At 33.9% G+C, this 25414-nt stretch overlaps 1 protein-coding gene across 4 annotated transcripts in view; it reads right to left on the bottom strand.

Moving 5' to 3' along the window:
* LOC128999918 (heterogeneous nuclear ribonucleoprotein L-like) overlaps nucleotides 1–25414 on the bottom strand; it is a 207652-nt gene that overhangs the window by 16186 nt on the left and 166052 nt on the right. For all 4 annotated transcript variants that reach the window (XM_054426700.1, XM_054426701.1, XM_054426703.1 and 1 more), the window contains exon 6: nucleotides 7467–7530. In XM_054426700.1, coding sequence (XP_054282675.1) covers nucleotides 7467–7530 — 64 coding nt within the window. The remainder of the gene's footprint in view (nucleotides 1–7466; nucleotides 7531–25414) is intronic.

Raw genomic sequence — 25414 nt, 5'->3', positions numbered from 1 at the left:
CTCTCATCCTCAAACGGAAATTGAAACTTCCAATGTGTGTAAAGATTGATGAAAAAGTGGAGGAATTGTGTTGCTTCTATTGTATGACTAGTATGTTAAGTAAAACACTTTATAAATAAACAAACTGTAAGTATTGAGGAGATAGACAAGAGAGCCAAACATACGCAATTGTGTCATCTACAATGTCGGTATTGTACAAGAAAGATGTGTACAAACAAATTGAATGTAGTGTAAAATGTTATAGTTTTTTTTTTTACATTTCTTAGGTTTAGTTACATTATTTTTTTATTTGCAAAGGAATTGTTACACAACTATTTTCATTGCAATCAAACAACAGTATTAATTTAACTTTTTGACAGTGCACATTTTGCTTTCACGCTCTCTGGTCACTCTTGTCTGTATATCCTCAATTGTTAGTAGACATGCAAACATAACATCTAATGTAAAAAAATAAAACACTCATTAATATTAAAAATTATATTTAACTACTTCCAAATGACAACCAGCTTTCATAAAAAAATAATTACAAGGAGCAAGTAGATAATAATCTTAAATTGTAATCAATCATATGTTAATGGTGTGAATGACATGTTTTGAGTAAATTCAAACCTTATTGTAGAAGAGTTACAGTATAAACTTCAAGGAATTAATAATAAATTAAGAGGAATATTGGAAAAGTTGCAAGCCTTCGCTTGATGACTCAAAGTTTATATGAGATGTGATGTTAATGGAAGTCAAGTTTGAACTTTTATCAGCCCAAGAGTAATTTATCACCTTCATGTAATTATAGCTTAACTACGGCTAAGCCAGTGACTTTTGGTCTTTGCCTCATCTACCTTAAATGGGTTCTAAAGCTAAAGCTGTTTGTAACAACATACAATGTTCAAAGTAAACTGAAACTTTGGTTTTAAACTTTGAAAAATTTACAACTTTATCTCTTTTAAAAGAAAATTGTTTACATTGAGTTGCCTTAAGTACATTTCAATATAACAGATAAATTGCAATAATTGTAGTAGACAATATATTGGAAAAATTATACATAAAAAAAAATTGTTAATAAAACTATAGTATAAACACAATACTTGTTCCATAATTTAAAAAAAGTCTACTTCTTGGTAATTTTCACAAAATTGTTTGTAGTAAAAAATCCTCAACAATAATTGAGGAAGTTAAAGGACCGAAATAAGCGACAGTTGAAGAAAGCCATCTGTCATAATATCACCACTGCCAATAGCAGATTATGACAAATGACTTGAACTAATGGACTAACACCAGAGATAGAGGGTTGTGCTCTGAGGTAGCCTTAGTCATTATGAAAATCATCATTATTCCTGCTAAAAATAAATTAACCAATTGATGAGTAATCCGTCGAATTTAGATTTTTAGAATGATAAGTCGATTTGAAATAAACGCACAATGTAAAGTAACAACAATATTTTTAGGATATAAGAAAGAAAGATCCCATCAATTGTTCTGAGAATGAATGTGAAAAACAAAAAATAAACAAACAAGGCCAAATATATTTATACTTAGAAAAAAAAAACATATTTCAATTTGCATACATTTTTTTATTTTAAGCTTTTTTATTTTGTTTATCAACCAGCCTTTCTGGGTGGTTATTCAACTATGGAGGGAGTGTAAAAGAATGCCACACCCTTTACAAATATTAATTAATGTAAAAACCCCTTGCAAATAAAACTAACAACCATTAGTTTTTCATTTAAAAAATGAGAAAGAAAATTATTACTATTGAAAACCAAGTAGAAGGGTGAATAAGTAAAGTGGGATCACATAAAAAAGATGGACTCAATCGTCTAAGGGTTGCCTGGCATATTGTCCCCCTCTAGCGCATTGTTCTGTGGTGGGCTTTTGACTGCCACTTCATCTGAAACTGCCTTCTGACAAAAAAGGATAAAAGTTCCACATTCAAATGTTTAGTGAAAGAATAAGATATCAAAGGGACTTTAAAATTGTAAATTTAAATGAAATTTATCTGCACTGATTGACTACCTAACTTCACTGAAACATCACTTAACCAGAATTATTATTCTTTGACAATCTCTGTAATATTGGCGTTTTTCGAACTTAAATGTTGTGGTTTTTCACAGCTGGTGACAAATTTCAAAATTTTCATTTTGTGAAAATATGTAAAATTTATTAAATATGTTTAAACTTGTTGTGGATAGGAAAAAGTAAAATGTGGTCTCAAACATTATTTAAAATTAATCAGTTTCACTAAAATAAAATATTTTTAAATATCCAAAAATATTTAAAGAGAATGCTATGCATAGAGAATGTAGCAATGATTGATGGTGTACGGCAAATATATTTTTTAAACTTGTTGTGTGAATAGGAAAAAGTACAGTAAAATGTGGTTTTAAAAATTTTGTTTAATAATCTGTTTTACTAAAAAAAACTATTTTAAAATATCCAAAAATATTTAAAGAATTCTAGTGTATCATAGAGAATGTAGCAATGACCAACAGTATACAGAAAATATATTTTTGCAAGCATGACTTTTAACAAAACACTAGTAAAAAAAGAAACTGCAGTCTTGAACAGTTAGACAGAAAACAATCATTATAATGAGAGACTCTTTTAATGAACTCGTCTTTAAAACTGGCATCTGATCAATTACTTTGAAGACTTTCAATAAGTTTTGATGAAAGTGTCCTTAAATTGTTTCTTCTATAATCAGAACTCAACCCCTTCGCCCTTGCTTCTAATATCAGTTGTGTTGGTAAAATTATTATTAGTCAATTTAAAGTAATTGTGGTCAGAAACATCAGTTTTAGGTTTTGTAGTGTCATTCATATGCCTTTGCATTTAAGGTTTCGCAAAAGAGTATGGATTTAGAGCTGTAACTAGTAGTCCACACTTTCCTCAATCGAATGGAGAAGCTGAAAACGCTGTATCTATAGCCAAGAGGATTCTACTAAAGTGTCCGGATCCCAATCTTGGTCTATTAGCTTACAGGACCACCAAATTGGAATCGGGGTTATCACCTGCAGAGCTGCTGTATGGTAGAAAACTAAGAACAACTTTACCTTCTCTCAACGACTTTCAAGTGGTTGGAAAAGATCAAATAGAATCCTTTCGAAACTGTGACAAGAAAATAAGAGACAGAGTCAAGAAAAACTTTGACAACAGAAGAGGCGTCAAAGAACTTCCACCTTTAGCAGTAGGAGAGAGGGTCTGGGTTAAAGATATAAGTGCGAAAGGAACCATAAGAACAACAACCAATCTACCTCGATCCTACATAGTATCATTGAGTAATGGGAATGATGTAAGACGAAACAGATGGCATCTCATTCCCCTACCAAGAAAAGAGAATGATGATTCTGACGATGTCTACCATGGAAGGAGGGTGCAGCCAAACCACAATGATGAAATAAGAAGATCGAGCAGAACTATCAGACCACCAATAAGATATGAGTAAATATAATGAGGAAGGGGAGATGTAGTGTCATTCATATGCCTTTGCATTTAACACATGTTTTATAATTTAGTTTGTTGTTGTGGTGATGATGACTCTTGTTAAATAATAAACACATTCTTTACTTTGCAGCATTTATTAGAATTTTATATTATATTTCAGGTTTTAACTTTTATTAAGAAACAATAGGCATTTGCTATTCTAGAACTGCCCCAACGAGTGACGACTCCAACGTGTCCACTTATATGTGGAACAAGGTTGCGGGAACAAACTAATCAACTAAGTGATCAGTTTTATAGGCAAAGCTACAAAACACCTGAACAATTTTATCCAACTCACATAAACTAAGCTGCATACAGGGACGCTCACTTGCATATTTATAGCCCTAGGGACAACAAGTGTACTATTGTCACAACTAATTTGTAGCGGAGCTCACGACTCCATTTTAATTAGCAACAAAGTTGCCTTTTCACTTGTGCTGGAGCTCGACAGCTCTAGACCCTGATTCAATTAAGCCACACATAATGCGAGATACTCATTGTCCCGAGTGTTACTCGTGGGACGAAATTTAAGCCAAGTTTCACTTTGGATTTTTAGTCTCAGAATGAAATCAGTCAAAATACGAACTACAATTTTAATGTATCGAGGGTTAAATTGTTTTTCTACACACAAGCAATAAGAGATAAATTTTAGGTTACAGTTTAGGATAAAATGAAGTTTAGGTAAAAAAAGTCTTAACACTATTTGACATGTGAAAAAACTATCATCAGCCAAGTTTACGTTGGGTTTACTATACTCTAAATCCATCGTTACCAATTTCAATTATCATTACAACTGTTTTGTACACAGGACTTACAGAATCCTGTTAACCTTTTTAAAATCACTATTACATCTTTATTGGGAAACAATACTCATTTGGTATTCCCATCTTTTAACTTTCAATTTAATTCTATTAATAACTCAACACATAAAAAAGCGTTCAAAAATCTGTTTTACTTCTACGGAAAATAAACCAACCCCCGGGGACAATGATGGTAAATGTGCTGTCGGGTCGTTGATTGGATGTATTCTGTCAACTGATGTGTGAGATTGTTGTTGGGGCTAATCGATCTCTACATAATATATCACCTCATCATTTGAGAGAATATGTTTACACAAAATACTTCAATAATTACATAATGATTGGACCGCAGTTAGCAAAGAGTTATTGCAATTGAAATGTAAAAAAATATCAAATCAAACATTTTAGTTGGCTAGGGTAAATATGATAAATCAACATGATGAACACAGGGTGTCCCGTAAGTACTAATAATTTAGGAATAGGTTTAATAGGTGCCTCGTTAGCGACATATCCACAATTTTGCTTTAGTGTTTTAAATTTATATCGTAAAAATGTTTAAAGATTATCTTCATAGAAATATTTTATAATGATTTTTTTGTCTTTCAAGTTATAATTCTTCAAAACTGTATACCAAATTCCAAAAATATATCTAAAATTGTTTGTAAGATATACATTTAAATACCAAAAATAAATAAATAGTATTTATCTTGCTTACAAAGGTTTTTTTTTTAGGAAAAAGTTTATTCTTGATTATTTTATTTTTATTTCTACTAAACGGCTATTATTTATAACAGTTATTTTTAGTTCTTGTGGTTTATAAATTTAAGTAACAATTAATTCAATGTGAAAGAAATTTTGCATATTTTGCTCACTTTATAATAGTTGGTGGGTAAAAAATTCCTCATTAGTTTAAAGCGATTAGTCAAAAATAAGATTAAAATTTGTACAATGTAATTAAAGCATATTTATAGCCTAATTAATTTTTTACAAACATTGCATACATAATTACGGGATTATGTACACAATGAATTTTTAACTCGAAATCACCTAGCTGAATAAAATATAATAAATTAATCAAGACTCGCTTACCAAGCTGAACAATTTGAACAAATAAAAAGCTTAAACGTTGATGCACGACCTACGAGTGACAGTGACACGCAAGCAGAACCGTAACCTAAAACACAGAACACAGCTGACTACGCTGCGCTTAACCACCTGAGGTTGACGTTTTAAAACCACCGAGTCTGCTGAAATAAGCGATTAATTCAGATATTAGTGTAATCGCCAGAGCTAGAGGCAGTGATAAAGTATTTAACAACTGCGGACAAATTAAAATTACAACTCGAGTGGAAAGGAGTTTGATTGCAATTGTTTGACCGTTTGTTTGCCAACTCATTTATAAATGAGATCAATCTCTACCAGTGACGTTATATCATTCAAAGTTTGTGATATTAATCAACAGATTGGTTAGCGATTTTGCATATCTAAAACAGACAAGGACATTTATTGCATTTGATTTTTATGTACAAGCAGAAATTTATAATAATTATTTCAAATAATATTTTACGAAGGTATGCATTTAATAAAAAATATACCAAAAAAACATTCACATAAAAGATTTCTTTCCGCCAAAGTGACCCGACAAAAAATGTAAAATATTTGACCTAGTTTGAGGATAGTGCAGAGTCTTAACAAAGTAACAGCGGTATTTGTTGACTTTGGCTACTGGGTTCATGGCTATAAATATTTGGCCAACAGGTGCTCTACTCAGACAAGAACCAGACAACAGACACAATCTAACATTATCTACAAGAAGAGAGGAGAGCTTACGAAAACATACTATTAAGCTCAAGAGACAGGCCACTTAGGCGATGGATATAACAGGAGCACTTGTATCCCCAATTTATCACATGTGATGGTAATTTTAGTGAGCAACATTCTTGGCTTACAATAATGAGTCCATTGTCCCTATACTAGTCTGCTGGCAGTCATTAGAATGTAAAGAGAACTATTTACGGCTGATCGTGTCAGATTTATGTTCACCTTTTGCATGTATAATTTGATTTTTCAATTCTAATCCAATTTGTGGAAACGGTTTTAATTTTACTGCAATGAATCCTTGAAATAGGGTTATACATCGTGTTAATGGATATTGTATCACCTAAAATTACTTTGCAACCTAGTTGTGTTCCATTAAACTGAACTATACAGATTGCTTTAATCAACTATTAAAATTCCTTATAAATTCCCCCTTAGAGGAGGAGATATATAGATAGAGGATAGAGGAGGCAGATATATACGGGTATATCTACCACCTAAATTCACATGTATAGATTACTTTAAATGCATATCAAGCCTATAGTTGTTTTTTTTTGGACTTTGGGGATACTAAAACAAACAAGTAAAATATTACGTACCTAGATATTTTGGCAGGCCGATCTAACAACTGCAATTATAGCTATTTCAATAAAGGAATGTATATTTTCTTATTTACATATTTTTCATGGGCGTTAAAACTGAACTGAAGTGTAATAATTTAACTCTAGAAGACACGGAAAATTAAATATCTTGTGTCAATTTATATGCATGTAATAATTATTATGAGTTATTTAACCGACAAACAAAAATATATAAAAATTAAACAGAGTAATACTAATACCTCAACAGTTGTATGTGGTAAAGAAAAACAAATTTAAATTACACTTTTTCTCAATGATGAAAAAACAAAACAACAAAATTAACCATCACGGATACAACATTATTCACCAGCACGCACCCCGAGGTCTTACTAAATTAAAATCCCCGGTTTATGATTTTACACCAAATCCTTCGTTACATTTACAAACCTTTAATCACAAAAAGTGTTTTAATCAGAAAATGGATTTATGTTGAAAGATTTGTAAAACATGTTGAGACCAAAGTTGATAGATAATATTCTCATACAGGCATACTATACTGCTAGTTTATTATTTGTATTTTTTTATGAATTAACTATAATTTTCAAATAAAAAAGGTATAAGCCTAGTGAACAAAAAAAAAAAGCACCCTAACAAGAAATATAACTATTTTTTCTAAGTGTGCAACAAGTGAATTTCTTGAGAAACTCCTTCTTTAGAAGATTTAAGTATACAAACTAACTTAACTATGATGTTAAAAGTAAGTATTTTAACTACAAATATAAGTATTTACCAGGAGTAGGTGTGGTGTAGTCCCAGCTTTCTGAATCATTCTTGTGAACATTCAATTTTGTGGGCTGAAACAAAAATTACAATAAGATTACGGTACAGGAATTAAATGATATTTATAAGCTAATACTCCAATCTCATGGTTAGAAAGCTAATATCATAGGTCAATTTTATGGGCTGAAACAAAAATTACAATAAGATTACGGTACAGGAATTAAATGATATTTATAAGCTAATACCCCAATCTCATGGTTAGAAAGCTAATATCATAGGTCTCATGGTAAGACCTGGACCTGGGACCAATTTGCCTTTTTGCTTTGGTCTTAATCATAATGTATGTGTGTGTGTCCGTTAGCACGATAACTCGATTAAAATGATCAGATTTTGATTAAGTTTGGTACAAACGTGTAAACAAACATTCTCTAAATATTATTTAACTTCTTCCATACCCTGAGACAAATAAATTTGATAAAACTACCGACCAAACTACACTTCAAATTATTCATAAAACTACTAGCAATGTGAGAATCCAGATTAGTTCAGAATGGAACATATCGGGTTCGAAATAGCAATGAATGAACGTGCAAAATAAATAGCGTTTGGCTCGATTAAAGATGCTTGTTAAAGATGAAACGTTAAGCAAGGCAAGGAAACGCCTGGCATCAGAAGATCATTAGTGTAACGAACAGTCAGACCGCTACAGCCCAACATGAATACCAGTTAATGCGGCTTGCAGGTACACAGAAGTTCTTTTGTTTAGCATTGTACACTTGATAAGAGGAAACATTACTGCTACAAAAGATTATTGAATTATTTAATTTAATACACATTTTATCTAATTAATGTTACCTACTTTATATTTATTGTTTTTATGGCATTACTTCACATTGGGGGAGCGAGCTGGCGTAGTGGCTAGAGCGCGGGACTTCGGTCCGTGAGGTCCCGGGTTCGATCCCCGCCAAGTCACCAATGGATTTTATCTAAGTGATAATGCCGCAACCCCTAGGTCTAGCCTGAAGTAATGTGAAAAACAATCCCAAGCTCGTGCCTAGCGTCCTAGGACAAAAAAAAAAAAAAAAAAAAAAAATGGCATTACTTCACACACTAGAGGCACTAGGCTCTGGTCTGGAACGGTTATTTAGATGTTTTAGGCTAGGTCTGGAGGTTCGCGTCGCGCGTCTTTATCACAGACTATCATTGGTGATTGGCAGGGTTCGAGCCCCGGATTTTAGAAGCCGAAGCCACGTGCTCTACCACTACATGTGCTCGCTCCCCAATACATTATAGTAGAGTTTTAATTAAATACAGTAATCTTGGCGTACCAGTAATTCTCAAATATTTAACCACCCGAAAGTGCTGTCTTGACTCGCCAGCAAAAATCTGTTACTTTTTAAATATCATACATTCACTCTATCTTCTAAGTAGAGTGTTTGGAATGTACAAAACTGGATGTAAATACTGTAAATCTTGCCTAGCAGTTAACATGTTCACTGTTTATTTGCGTTTACAACTATTCCTGTTAAATACGACAGCTTCTGTAGTCCGATTACACATTACATTTAACAAAATCAAAACTACATGCATTCCGTTCAGTCTGGTTTGTAACTGATCGGCAAGCCATCGTTGGTCTGTTGCACAATATTCACACCAAGTTTGTTTGTAGCCTCTACCTTCGCTTCTGGTTTACACAGGTATTAGTGGCTCAGTTTTATAGCTTCGGCCCAAATCCTTCGTCTTGTTTCACCAGGCTTTCGATAAATAAACATGTTGTGGGTGGGTGTGTTTTATGTTGCAAGAGTATCAATGTTTTTATTCTGAAAAAGTCATCATTTTCAAAAAGAGTACTGTTAGAAGCAGAGTATATAGACATATTGTCTTCAAATGTAAAGTTTATTAGTTAACTCATGAGAAGGACCAATTTCGGAACCAATGCTTGCTAAAAAACAGTTCAATATTAGCACAAGAGCAGGGTTTGGACATGGTAACATATTGATTTTTGAAAAAACAAACAAAACACATTGCTAAGATTTAGGGGTACAAGAAATATTTTAAGCCAATAATCCACCATTTAATAAGAGTGAGAATTACAAATTAGTCTACCCAGTTGAAGACCAAAAACAATCTATACTTAGCTCAAAAATTATATAGATGGTTCCCAATTTTTCTGGTATGGTTTGGTGTGTATGGCTGTCGAAATTAGGATAGGTGTAGCCAACAGTGTCATAAAAATATTGTATCTTTAATTTATTGATTAGGAAAGAATGTAACAATAATTGCAAAACCCTATACTAATATGTATTGGATAATAATCTAAAACAATAATTAGTTTATTTTTAGCTGTACATTTTCTTTTTAAATCTTCTTAAGTCAACAAACTAAGTCAGTAATTAAGGCTGGTCAAACAGATTGGTTAATCTTTAATCAATTTTCTATTGCATCCTCCATAAGCAATACACATACTACTTAAACTGACACTACGGATCTGTTTACAACCAAGTTTAAAACTCAAGTTTTACCAGCACTTTAAATAACTCTTTCCACATGGTTAAAAATTATTGCTGACTTGTGCTCTAACCCAAAACTTTAGTGTTTGCGTGAATCCAGCTCAGGGTAGGGGGAAACAATGCTTCAAGTGTGATTATACCATAACGGATAAACTGGGGCATTCATTAAAACAACTTCTGACATTTATTGCATTCGTTTATCATCTAAAATTACACAAACAATTAATAATTTCTAAAAGTTAGCACGGAAAACTTTAATACACGAACAATTTGTTGATTAATTAGTTAGTAGGAGTTATAGTTGAGATTAATATAAAACTTTAAAATTTTTTTTATAAAGAATGAGGGAAGTATTGGAATTTCTTTACAGTTTTACAAATATAGCCTACTTCAAAACTCTTTGTAAGGGTAAATGTGAAGCTAACTGAATTTGCTAACAGTTTTACTCTACCATACCAAAACATTAAATTTTGTTTGAAAGGGTGAGATTTCGTAAATTCATTACAATTAATTCATTTAATAAAAAAATTAACAAGTTTTTATTGCTTAAGAGACTATAATTTAGATAGGTAGGGTAGCAATAATTTTTGTAGATAGGCGAATAGTTGGAGTATAGTAATACAGTAGTTGAAGGTGGTTTGCGAGTCACTGGGTCATAAAGTTATCTCATACATAAGGAAACACTTTGGCATTAGCGGGATTAGAACCTGAGACTCCAGCACATTAACCACTAAACCAGCAACCACTTGGATGTATAAGTAACCAATCAAAAACATTTCACTGACATCTTAAATGTTTTAAGGTATGAAAACCTCTGGAGAATATACAGGGGAAAAACAAAGTCGGCAATAACAGTTATGAAACATCTTCAATGCAACTCTAAACGAGGTTAATAGCATGAATCATGAATGCTCTAAAGGTTGAGAACATCAAAGGGGTGTAAATATACACACCAATGAGAGGGCATTGAATAGCAGTGTATGACCACACAGGGTATTTGTGGCTGCTGAGGTAAACTTTGGACTGTTTGTAGCAGTTAAACTGCCATTTAATTGTTCTAATACTACTCATCGTCTGATGGTCTATGTCTGCATGTTGTATGTTGAATATCAAATGAAATAGCAAGAAAGTCACAACCTAACCCTAATATGTATACAACTGAGAAAACTTTAACAACACTCTAAAGCAATTTAGATCTTTTCACAATTTTTAACCATCAGTTCCACTATTACGTTTCATTACCAAAAGGTAATTGTAAACATCTGAATTTGTCAAGCTAATTTCTCATTGTAACTGTGTGTAGACCTACAAAATAACATTACTTAAAGCCAAATTTTACTACATTTCATTGAGGCGGGTGGGCATTAATTGTGCCAACTGACCTGAGTCAGGTAGTCAGGTATTCTTGAATTGCGCCAACTACTTCAGGGAGCCACCCGATATATTCATTAACTGTGCCAATAGTCTACCCTCTTTGACTGTATAATTGAGTAGGTTAGGTTAGGTTAGGCTAAATGCTAAGTTAGGTTACGTAAGGTTATGCTTGGATAGGTTAGGATTACACGAAATTTGGAGGACATTCCTTCTGCCGGCAACTCACCCCTACCTGGCTTGGGCTTGGCGCAAATATAAGGAACATATTTTGGGACCCTTGGAGGGATTGGCGCAATTAAGGAAATCTTTGGCACAATAATTAATGCACGACCATTAAGGCATTCACCAAAACATAAATTGAAATCATTCAAATAAACCAAAGTGATACCTTTTACACACACATCGTTTTCAATATGAATATATTACTTCATATAACATAGTATTCATAAAGACGGTGTAAACCTCCATAAAACGAAGCAAAAGAAGGGCTTTGATGACGCAGGGTGTAAACTGTAGAGTTTAATAGTCAAATAGACGTCAAGCTCATACTAGGTAAAGTAGATGGGGTATTCGGGAAACAATTTTTTCAAACCTGAAGAACTATCTTACCAATGATAATAACATTTCCATCACATTTAAAGTCACCCAAAATATTTATTTAACTTTTGTACGATTATTAGAACTTTTTGAATGTTCTTGCATAATCTAATTAATATGCAAATACATTCCAAAAGTTGTAATAATCGTACAAAAATTAAATCAATATTTTTATTTTGTTTTATTTATGGAAAATAATAAAAAATTTACTGGAAAGATACTTAATTCCTTGTTCTAAAAACTAACCTAAATGCACATTTAATATAGCTTGAGTCTATAAATTAAAGACTAACAGCAATAATGCCACGACTCCCGGGACTAGGTAATACATTGTGTTATTAGCAGATTAACGCTCGGGGAACAGTACTGATTATTACATGCAGGACTAAGTGAGCTAATTCACTTATGTGCCCAGGAGGCGTACAAGATTAATGGCTAAATTTAACATCCATCCGCTAAAGTAAGTGATAAAATAATGCACAACCAGTGTAGAGGTAACACGTTTACACACATGTGTACATGGTACATATTACTTACAATGTCGTTGAAAGGGCTGTCTGCCGGGTATACTTTCGTGAACATACATAATTAGTGTCATAGGCACTGCTTAAGTTGTTCTTAGAATCCTTAAAAGCATGTTTTTAGCAATTTTGACATTTTAATTAAATAATGGTTCTCTCAATATTTTAAATGTATTTGTTGGGACAATCTTAAAGCTAAACAATTTGATGAAGTAAAGGATATGATTTAATAGATTTCAGCAAATAGGCTACTTGCTAGAAATGGCAATGTAAAAATTTTTCATACTCCATATGTTAATAAAATTAAAATTCATAAGGGCCAAAAAGTATCCCCGACGCAGTAAACCTACAGACTAAGCGAATTTCCATTTGCTTAATTTGCTTTCTACCACGGTATTTACTTAAGACTTATCAGATTTATTTCCTATTTAAAAAAATATTGGGTATAACGAGTTCTTAGGATTGTTGCTACAGGGAAAAAGTACAGTGCGTTTTTTAGTGGAATATGTACAAATTTGGTACAAAAAACGTTTGGTATACAAAACAAATTCCCAAAATGTTATCAAAATATATTCATAAACAAGCTTGAATTTAAAATCAACTTTGTAAATGTTCTCTGTAACTAATGGTAATGACAAAACCCAATATTTACCCCATAAAATCCCCCATAAGCCCTGTCTTGTATTCCGAGCATGCTGGTTCGCGATCTGGTCCAAATAAACGTAGGTTCACAGGTTTGTATCAAATTTCCACAAAATCGAATGATTTTTACTTGAGATACCCAGCTAACAGACGCACACCTATAAACTTGAACTTGGTGTTGTTGGCATCTGGTGACACCAAAACGAGAAGTTAAATCCGTCCCGAGTCCAGGTCTCATGAAATCTACGGCAATAGTTTATTCCCCGTATGGAAAACTCACTTGTCACATTCTATGGACAAAAAAACACTTGCACATAATCTAGACACAGTACTTGGTTATCATTTATCCGACTAAAGACAGCAATATGAGTTTCCTCTGTTACTTCCTTTGAACTTGTATTGGTCATGCGTCTAGTTGCACCATCAGTGTAAACATGTGCACGAGACAAACGGTTATTGCTATTCTGTAAATACACTGGGTAGCATTCACTATCTGATGTGTCTTTATGGATGAGTGCCAATTATCAGGCCTTATATACAAGTGGAAGGGTTTTACTATTTAAATACCCCACCGCAGCAAACCTGCAGACTAAGCCAATTTCCATTAGCCTGATTGGATTAACACTAAAATGTCACCTTAAAAATATCAAGGCGAGGGTAAAATAGGTTTTTTTTCTAAAATGTTAATAGTTTAGTAAGAAATAAATGTATTTTCCAAATTTGATCAAAATATCCTCATAAACAAGCAAACTACAACAGTTTACGGTACTTATACTCCATAAGAATAACATAGGGAATTTTAAACTATAAATTTTCTCCGTAACCATTAGGCGCATAATAACACTTCAAAATTTAAGCTCTACAAAATGGTTTGGAAAGATATTGCTAAATTTTATGTTTTTTGGGTAAAAAAAAATGGGAAAAACTGTTTTTACTCCATAAAACCCCGTTCATGCCCCGTTCCCATAGTCCGATCATGCTGGATCGCGAAATCGTACGTCTATTTGGGAAATTCGCTAATAAAAGAGGATCTTTATTATTTGAATTATATTTATTGTGCTCAAAAGATATTATGGAAGAATAAAAGTCTAATACATGAGACAAAATTGTATACATTTAAGATCCAGACTTCCTCCGCCCTGGTATGTAATTTATCCTTGCACATTTGTTGCCAAAATCACATTGGTTGAGCAAACAAGCAGACAAAACTACAGCAAAGTGATTGTTAAAGCCAACTGCATGGACAGCACGTGGCCAGTGAATGAGCCATGAAGCAGAGGACCAGAAATTAGTAGGTTTAATTGAATCAGAGTTATATAAATGTGTTTTGGGCAGCGGTGACTCAGAACTCAAGGCTGGCAGAGCTGAGATTGCACCTGTGGGAGCCAGCGCCAAGTATGACTCACCCTGTACACACGTACATCTACTACACACACTCACATTAGCTGTTGATTTGGAACGTTTAACTAAGGTTTAACACGACCTACGACTTCTGGTTATAGTAACATTTGGTTACACGGGGGGCTATCAGCCAAACAGTCCGGTTGTCGACAACTAGGACGCATTTTACCTTAAATGCCACAAACCATTAATGTCCTCGACATCAAACCGTTTGCGTTTTATCTCGTGGAAATAACTTACTACAGTGCCTGTAAATCAATTTAATCCTAACCGTAAAATCTGCAAGTGCAGATAAGAGACTAATTTATGGAGGATGGTTTGAGAAATAAATGAAAAATAAAATTCCAAACAAAACTCGAAAAACATTGTCTCTTATTGTTATGAAATACACACATCAGTTCAACCCACTGCTAAGCTGGGACCGATCGGTATGATAGCATACGAGAATTTTCCGTTTCATGTTTACGTTTATAAATTTTTAATGGTATTATTATATTATATTTATCTTTTAAAATATAGCAAGCTTTGAAAATATTGCATAACGAACCTAGTCAGAACCATTTTGTTGAAAAAAATATGGACTACAGACGGAGATGTTTATCAGGTCAAAGTTGATCTAACAAAATTGTTCTAAACATTTATAAACAATTCTTTGGAGGTCAACGCATGTAAAAAAATTAAAACTTTTTCTGCCTTAGCATTAACCGCTTCTCAATCTACAACTAGGCTATTTGTTTAGACTATGATTATCAAATCAACGTCCCTAATAGCTTTCATCAAACGGACGCCATGAACGTCACGAAATCCGTAAACAGATCCAAATAATCAGAATCAACACAACCGGCCGAGTTTGACGGATACTTCCGCGTCAAACCACAACAGGGTAAACACACATTAACTGAGACAATGTTCGTCTAGCGGTCGCTATGTTAAACACACCGACATCGCTGGAGCACGGCCAACCCCTGTCAAACTGTTACTAATTTCAATCTTTTGAGGGTGTCGAACTTTAATAGCTCAAGGTCGGGTATAAATTATTCTAAATAACTGCCTGGGTTATTTCAAACATTGGTAGTGTTTAGATTAGGGTAGGAAAAGCAAAGTTAGGCGGTGATGAAATCCAAAATTATTTGATTCGAAACGAACATCTTAGAACTGTGGCTCTGCTTTTAAACTAATGGTTGAATGGCTTCAACATTTACTGAGTATACGTATTCTCATTAAAACCGGTCCTTATTACGAGTAGATAACGCATAGACCAAAATCTATTTATCTTCAGGTTGATTCACAAAAGTCATAATTTCTAGTATATTTTTCTCTGCTGACTTACTCAACCAAAAGTACGACCAAACGCAACAGTTTTGTTAACAAATAACGTCTGCTCGGTAACAAATTCAATGCATTGCCTTCGAGTTAAAACTGGCCACAACGACATTACAGATTAAGAGGCAACCTTTAGTTTAAAAGCGTAATTATTTTCTAGCCTAAAACGCAGCTCCAGTCAGGTGACATTTGGTTCGAATCCGTCTGGCTTTCGTCTGTCACGCGGACGCCATCTACTCCATTTGACGATTTGGATTCGTTAATACCAAGGCAAGAATGTGGTTCCACTATAAACTGTAGGTCCCTTAGTTGCCTAGTTGTTTGGGTTATTAATTAACAGCTGTGTCTAAGGAATATGTCGACCTTAATCACTAACAAGACTACAAGATCGTGCCACTCATTCTACACTCATCCTTCACTCATTTTGTTTAAAATACGCACATAGTGGCGTCCCCATCTTAAATAATTGATAATTTAGAAAAATTACGACTTGCTGATTTATTTCTCAGTCATTTGTTACTGGGCAATCTAAAAAAGGTCCCATGTTAAGTAACATGACCAGGGTTTGGACCGTTTAAACAACGTTAAAATCCTAATTATATGTAATCCGGAGAAACTATGTATTTAACATCATGACCGTTTGAATTCGGCATTCAAGCAAAGTTATTTGTAATCTTTATATTCGGAATCACTTCAAATTTTATAATGGCTAACAATTTAAACGCCGCGTTCAATGAAGTGACTACAAAGTACACTTGTGAAGGTTTATTACGCGTTTCACAGGGGATGGTACGAATATCAAATCGTATTTCACCCCTAGCATTTATTGACATTCAATTTTCCAATAACCCTAAAGGTTAGCGCTCAAAGTAAATTATCTCCGAGAAAGAATAAAAGTTGAGCCAAAGAGAGAAAGGAATTAATTACCGGGACAATTTAGTTAGCTAGAGCCTGAATTAAAAAGCACGCTCGGAAACTCCCTTCATTAATAACGTCGCATAAAATGCAATCCCTCCTTATCCTGAAGAATATCTGTATTATGTTTTTGTCCTTTTTGTGGGCTTTGAATACGATTTGTTTTGGGCGAAAACTTAAATCGTTTCTCAAGAATGTTTATTGTTTACTTCCTTTAAAACATTTTTACAGATAAATCCAATGTCCCTAGTATTTTCGAGAAGTGCTTTGTCTTATTAGGATAGCTTGGAATACGATTTGTTGAATGTGAAAACTTTAAACATTTGTGAAGATTTATTTAATCTAAGATGCATTGAAATAGGTTTACATACCTAACGTCGTCAGTCCTTACTGTATTCTCAGGCGACTAGTTCCGAAACAATTGTTTCATTACCAAGCCTTCGTCGTCAAACATCAAATTATATTATATCAAATTATTATATTAAATTAAATTATATCAAATTAAATATAAGACACATTGTCGTCAATATACAAAAGTTTTACATTTAGGACACACGAAAAGCACGAATACATGAAATTAACATAAAATAGTGCGCCATGACACGCACGACGACCATGACGGGCACAACTCGAGAGACACTCTAAGATGCAATCAAGAAGCTTGATTCATGTAAAGAGATGAGAAAATGAAAGGCTATGTTGTTAAGCGTCTCCAAACTTAGCAGATGTTTATTATCCTTTCCACTAGTTTATTCTGAGGGGAATGATGAAGTTTCATTTACAATTATCTCCACACTGTGTGCCAGACGCCATTAGCTGCCAGTCTAGATACAGCCATTGTCCATTACAGATTACAGAGTTACATCGCACCGCGGGCTCAACCCACTGCCCAACACCCAGACTCTTTCATCTGTGGCCGTTACACTAAACCACGAGAGAGCGAGTTTTATGAAATCATATTTTGTGCGTCTTTTAGTTCACGTGTTACTATGGCGCCAACTCCTAGCAGATTATTTTATTTTGGTTCCATGAGTTTCATGTTTAATGTAACGATTGCTTGTTTCAAAACTTCTTTTGCTGTTTTCGCTTTTGAATTTTTGACTATATACATTTTCCTACACTATGAAAAACATTTTACTTGTACTAAATAATTTAAAAAACTAGCCATTTATTCGTAACCAATTACAGATTACCAACACTTTCATAGGATATATAGACATACCTAGTTGAAACTAAAGCAACTAAAATTCATTGTTTTAATGCAAAACCCCTAACCTAAATCGAACAAATAAGTAAATAAATAAAAAAAGGAAGGACCAATTAAGAATTCAAATCCTATCTGGCTTTCCATGGAAATCATAGAACCGCTAGTTTATGTTGTTGTTTGGAAAATAAACATTACTATTGACTGGATACAGTAGTCACTACAGTAGTAGAGATGCCCTATCTATATGGACCAGCTGTATCCAAAAGAGTTATAAAACACAACACATTATTTGTATGGCCTAATCACATAGCTTGCCAGTCTAAAATTTCAGTTCTACGTTCATTGTTTATTACTACGTTAATTTCCATTTTTAAACTGGCTACAACCTTTAACGCGGTAATGGAATACCTAGTTCAATTCATGGTCAAAAAAATAATTTTATTTTTTTTATGTACGACCCTTGTATACTAGGTTGCTTGGTTTCAGCCTGGAACTGATGATACACATTGTTCCAGGGAATGCCTAGAGGTTAGCAGTAATATAATTTCAATAATAGTTACTAGTGATTGGAAGGATTATAACTTAGAACCTTGAGGACCAAAGTCTCGCGCTTAACAATTTAAGACCACTCCTCCGCTAAAACCATATGTTAGAATAATATTATTCCGTAGACGTTGCTTTTTAGGGGTGAACGGATTGTTATGGTAATAGCAGGTCACAACAATTTCTCAAATGGACCAATTTTCTTTTCCGTGCGTTATCGCTCAGTTTAGTACTACTTTTATTACAAGACTCAAGAGGCCATTTTATGTTCCAAGTGAGAGAACATTACAGTTGATTCGACGGGAAAACAACGTACGCACAAATTATAGCGAAACTCTTCTAGATAAGAAATAAGGCATCATACAGGATATAATTTAATTAAATTTACATTATGGACCAATGATGAAATAAAAAAAATTGCATCTCTTCAGCCTCTAATTGTTTAATGACAGTAAAACTCTAGTCAATCAATTAAAAATGTAAAGCTTAAACATGAAGAGTTCTTCATTTACAGTATTTTTACAGTAATGGAACACGAAGAATACTTATGAAAAGTATAAGGAACGCAATTGAATCTATTTTTAATTACCTAAGAGCACTTTATGTTCACGGAAAAAGGAAATGCTTTAAAATTGACACCTGAATATTTAAGTTTACAATATACACAGAGTGAACAACTTGGTATATTGTAAATTGCCAACATTGGTATCTCATAAATTATTATATTTATAAAACACATTATACGAAGAACTTCAACTATTTTCTTATGACATAAATGTTTTTAACTCTATTACAACTCTTTTAGCAGCTACAGCGTCGTGTTACAATATTAAAAATGGACATTCTACAATCCGTAACTCCAAAACGAGTAAGTTTGGAGTGGAAAAGCTAAAAGAAAAAACAAATCTTCAGATTACATCAATGGAATTCTCTAAATACATCATAGAATACAAAATGTATGTTCCACGAGGAAATTTATTTTTGCGGCCATTTAAAAAAAAGTGGGAAAAGTGGGATATATTTATTTTGATTTCTTTTAGAATGAATATGAAGTTTTAAGATTTATTTAGCCTACTACTCTAGATACTTAATCTTTTCTCTAAATCTAATTGTTTCTCAGATACAAACATAAGCACAGTTAAGTTGTCCACCCTTAAAAAAAATTGAAATCTTTGCAAGTTTGTGTAAACCTAATTATGATAATTGTTACATAGGTGGTTTCTTATAATATTAATAGAAAATTTTATGGCTGTTAAAGATATTAAATATAGCACTTGATTTTCCAAATTGAATTTCTACCAAAATTTCTCAACTTATTGTTGAGGATGTTCCTCTTGATCCAATGAGTAGTCAATATATATACTTCAAATGTAGATATTTTATATTTTCCGAATAATAGGGGATAATTCTCTTATAAATATTTACTTTTTCTTCATGGACTTTCTGTGGCTGATTTTCATTTGTCTCAAGACGAACTGTTGGGTCTATAATGAGGCCGAAATCTTTCCCCTTGTCTACAACAATGATGTCACTCCGCCTCACAGAGCCCTCTTCTTCTATAGCTGTGACCTCTTCATATACCTCGTAACTTTTCTTTCTGAATTGATCAGCTATGATTTTTCTGATGTATGGTGGCGGGTATTCCGTAGAAGACTACTAAATGGGCACTTTCCAAGGACGTGGGCAAGAGTTTCAAGAATAGATTTCTCAGATACAGGACAATTCAGTACTAAGAATCAGTATTCGTATACATAAAAAATATAAAATCGTTGTCAATAAACAATGAATGCAATAAATACGAACGACGCCTCTTGATACGTAATGTTATGGTGGAATCATTAAGCCAACAGCTGATGAATGAAGCGTTCCTCAGGTGTGTAAGTGACTGGGTGACGAATAGTCGTACACGTTTAATTGCTACAAGGGTGAGGGGTGGTGGGGGAGGGGATGTAAACACGCCTAGCCGAGCTTTTAGGCTGCAGCATTGTTGGGGCCAACGTCTGACTCATCTTTGCCAACGTGGGACACAATTGATGGAAGCATCTACCCAACTAATTGTACCATTGTTATTCGGCATAAGTTGCTTTGAACCTTAAAAAATATTAAATTTACGGGTTATGAAGAATATTAATATCACATTGACTGTAAACATCCGTTATCGGCTTGTAACTCTAATTTGAACATATTGTAGGTAATAAATAATGAAAAGTTAGGTAAGGTTAGGGACAGTGGTGTGAAATAAATCCTTATCTCTTTGTTGCAAAGTGTCAGTCACTGGTCTCAACCGGCAGCGTTCAACGAACTGTTATCTGTTAAGGAAGACAACAATACCACCAGGAATACCTTATGAAAGCTAATATTTTAGTTCAAACATCATTCTATCTCTTAATACGGCCCCACAAAGTTATAAATCAAAAGTACAAAATTAGGAAATTGTGGACAGATAACGAATCTTGACCAACTTTTCAATTTAATTTTGTGACGAATAAAAGCAAAGTCGTTGTAATTTTTTCAAAAATAAAGCTATTATATGTGGGTGAATTTGTATTGTAATAAAAAAAAACATTGGTAATCGAACACATCAAATAAAGATATAATATGTGGGTGAATTTGTATTGTAATAAAAAGCATTGACAATCGAACACATCAAGATTATTCATAACAGTTCTTAAAAAACATTTGAATTCTCAAAATGTATCTTACATTTTTAACAAGTGTTGTGAAAAACATAATAACAAATGAATGGGCAATTAAATTGTAAGTGACGCACAATCTATAGGGCAACGTTATTTAGCGTATAATGCTTCAACAACAATTACAGTATTTAAATTAACCACACTATGTTGTGCACATTTCAACTTAGGCTCACATAAGCACACGCTATATTACCAACTCGCCACACAGAGTGTACAACATTAATAACGCTGATGTTTCACACTACAGCGCAACTTTTCCATTTAAAAACTGGAGGGAAAATGTTGCTTACGTGTAGCGGTGAGTTATGAGTGTAGAAATGAAAAATGTTGCAGATAATAATTCGGACACGTCGCCATGTCAAGTGTGATGAGTCTCGCCCGCGATGGCGGGAAACTGCCACAGCTGAGTGCTGACGTGTGCGACGCTTTTAAGCGAAATTCCAATGTATGAAATTTATGGAAGTTATTACCGTTCTCATGGTAAGACCTGGACTTGGGACCGATTTACTTTATTGTTTAGAGGTCCACAGAGGCCAGAAACAGCCTCTGCTCAAATTCATATATATATTTATTTGTCCGATAACACCATAAATCGAGCAAAAATTTTCCGATTGTGATGAAATTTGGTACATGTGTAAACCTACGTTTATTCGAACGAGTTCACGAACCAGCATAATCAGGGGGTTTATGGGGATTTTAATGGGGCAAAAATAGACTTTTCCTATTTTTAAAAACACAAAATTTCATAATTTATTTCCCAACTATTTTGTAGAGCTTAAAAAATAAATAATTTTGTATATCGAAACGTTGTTGTATGCCTAATGGTTACAGAGATAGGCTAATAAAAAAAAAATGTAAATTTAAAATTCCCATGTTATTATCTTACAGAATAAATAATAAATAGTAAATAAATAAAGGTTTACACCTCAATACCTTCCCTGTAGCAGAAAACCTCAGCAGTAAGTAAAGCAGAAGTACTCACTAAAATCAATGTTACTGTATTTAAATAAGAACATTTAAAGAAAGGGAATATTTAAATAGAAATCCAGCCAGGTAAATGGAAATTCGCTTAGTCTACAGGTTTGCTGTGGCGGAGGTATTTATGTCCTACCATCACATCCTACTTAATTACTAATTCTAAACCTGTTTAAAGCAAAAATAATAAGGGGTTGATATTAAAACTGAATAATTTGTAAGTAAAAATTAAAAGCTCGGCGAGATATTCACATTGCGCCTTCAAACTGTGCGATGCAATACGAGTACAGCACCAGTTTTGCCTATGCGGCGCCTGCCAACGCAACCGTATCAAGTAGGCAGTTGGCATATGTAATATTGCAGAAGTGAATTGTAATACGAGTTTACAATTGTACCGAAATATTTAGAATACACCAAACACGAATATGCAATGAAAAAATATTCTGCTACTTGTTGACAAAATTTACAGTTTGGCTTTTATACTTTTTGTTATTTTATGGGAAAATAACACAAATAAATTTTGAACCGTAAGTTTAACGGAAATGGGATTTGTACTAATTTGTTCAGAATATAAAGGACTATAACATACTAAATTTTCATCAAAATTGTTCTAGCCATTTTCGAAATAATTAGATTGTTCTGTCATTTTATGGGGTTTTATGGAAAATCACAAAATGGATGTGCCTACATACAAAATATCATCAAAGTCGGACAACAGGTGTGGTCTGTAGCTCGGAACACATCTACACATACAGACACACACACACACAGACATCAATTCGAAAACCACTTTTTTGTAGTTCAGGGGGACCCAAAACAGATATATCCTCTCAAAACTCAAACTCGAAAATGTTGACGAAAACAATACTTTCTCAATATACTACGGTATAGGGGGAGAAAGTAATAGTTATTTGTGCAACTAGTGTGCAAAGTGAGGCGATTGCACTTTGCACTCGAGTTGCACATTATATTTTTCCTACAGTTACCATAAAACAAATAAATTGGTAAAGAAACGTGCATTAACGTTGCAAATCTGGAGTGAGATAAAGTAATTAGAGTGAGACAATGTTAACATTGTCTCACTGTTGAGCGAATTGGCCACTTTCGTGCCTTCACGTTGCAAATCTGGAGTGAGACAATGTCAACATTGTCTCACTGATGAGCGAATTGGCCATTTTGCTTTCTCAAATCAGTGAGAGAACATGTACATTGTTAGGTAACTGTAGGAAAAAATAATTATCACCAACATCTAGGCTAGGGATTCTGGCTGCTTATCAAGACATACATACAGCTGTAGCATAAGCACTTAGCTCCACCTCTGCTTAACTTATTCCTTATTCCTCGTCCAACAATAATTTGACACTCACACAGGTTGGAAGAATGGTTCACTTCCTATTACACATTTCCTAGTGTACATTGTAGTTCAAATTAAAGACTTTTCACGCCAATGACAAAATGAGCCGTAGAATTCTTACTCAAGTATGGCTGCGAGTTAAATACCTTGGGTGTTAACAAACAAAATTTGTAATCTGTACTCCCCATTAACGTTGAATTACAAAAAATCCAACGCAACAATTTCTCCGTAATAAACATAGCACTCGGTAGTTCACCCAATTGCACAAACACTGTTTCAGGTTGAATCAACAATAGACAGAGTACGGCGCGGCGTCTCTGGCTTGGATCTTTGTTTTTGTTGATATATTTTGAGAACACAGGCCCGAGGCCGTATCCAACATTCATGTTAAGTGAATCTCCCCCCCCCCTCTCCACCCACTCATCCACACATTGCTGACCCAAATCCACAAATCCCGCACTCCGTGTGTTGTGTTTATTTTAGCAACATCCTTATGTGTAAGACAACGCTACGCTGCACGGCTTTGAGGTGTTAGTATTCAAATCAAAATATTTCAACGAGATGTTGGTAAATAATTTTACGTAGCACCCAGTCCAACTTTGGCCCAACATGCAAATAGCACCATCAACGTCGGATCAAAGTTATTGGACCTTGACTTAACCTTATAAATACAATTGTTGCACCATAGCCAGAGTTGTAAATAACATAGAAAAATACATTTCAAGACTAAACGTATTTCTTGCTTTACCAAAAAAGGTAAATTTAATCACGACTCATTTTGTAACTGAAGGACAAATGTTAAAACAAACCTGAGAATTAAATTCAAGTACAAAATAAAAGTGAAAAAAGGCTGTAAAACGAAGATTCTGCATAAATAATCAAAATATGTATAATAATAAAAGATCCTTTAAAAATGTACTAGCAAGAGCCCGGTGTGGTTGATACAACGGTCTCTAGAAAAATAGTGTGGTACACATGCTTAATAAACATAAATCTAAATAAAATGAACAATAATTGGAGATTAGTTATTAATCTCCAATAAAATCAAACTTTCAAAAATCTACTCGAATTAAGTTTTCCAATGTGAGAATTAACCCAATTTTCGTCTACCCATCTTAGTTTACATGTTGCCATGGTTACACAAACAGTTTCCCTATGAAAGCAGCATCAGCCGGTAAACAAGGGGCATTACGAGGTGGGCCGACCGTAAACAGAGGCGATTGAGGGCAACCGAGCAGTAAATTTGGAAAACCGCGGCCGGCGATTGTGCTATTCGACTACACTGGCTAAACAGTAGCAGATCGGCGAGAAGAAAATAAATATTGTATATACAACACATTTCATAGCTATTGAAGAGTCGTCAAGAACAAGAACTGAGTTGTCATTCCTGTTTCAGAGACCCCGAGTTCGAATCCCGCCAATCACCATCGTCTTTAAGCAAGTCACTACGTCGCGACCCTCTAGGTATAGCGTGATGTAATATGCAAGACCTTTTAAGCCAAAGCCTAGCGTGTCCTACGATGTGAATAATGCAGTACTCGTCTCGCAATTAAGAAAGCATTTAGCCAAAAATGTGAATAATATTGTGTAAAAAGCTTTAGCGGATTCAACAAAGCCAAATGTGCTTCGATTGAGGGTGGTAAATCCGTGAAATATCAACACGTGGCTCCATTAGTCACTTACCTTTGTGGCTGTGACAAATTACTAGGCTAGGCTAAATTAACGAAGGTGGCGTCAAAATATCTGTCTTAACTGAAACTGACACTCTTCAGTCAGCAAGTTAAGACGCATTGGGTATTTCGTCACGCAATTTAAACTGCATGCAATTCATCCACGAATTTACTAAGGTGCAAAATCACAAGTATTACAAACCTTTGCTTCACCATATGTACAAATCTTT

The sequence above is a fragment of the Macrosteles quadrilineatus genome, unplaced genomic scaffold (genome assembly GCF_028750875.1).
Source record: "Macrosteles quadrilineatus isolate MER2022 unplaced genomic scaffold, UCM_ALF_1.0 Scaffold_8__2_contigs__length_117827958, whole genome shotgun sequence".
Classification (NCBI taxonomy): Eukaryota; Metazoa; Arthropoda; class Insecta; order Hemiptera; family Cicadellidae; genus Macrosteles; species Macrosteles quadrilineatus.
Note: the sequence above shows the minus strand (reverse complement) of the source record. Positions and strands in the feature narration are given on the sequence as shown.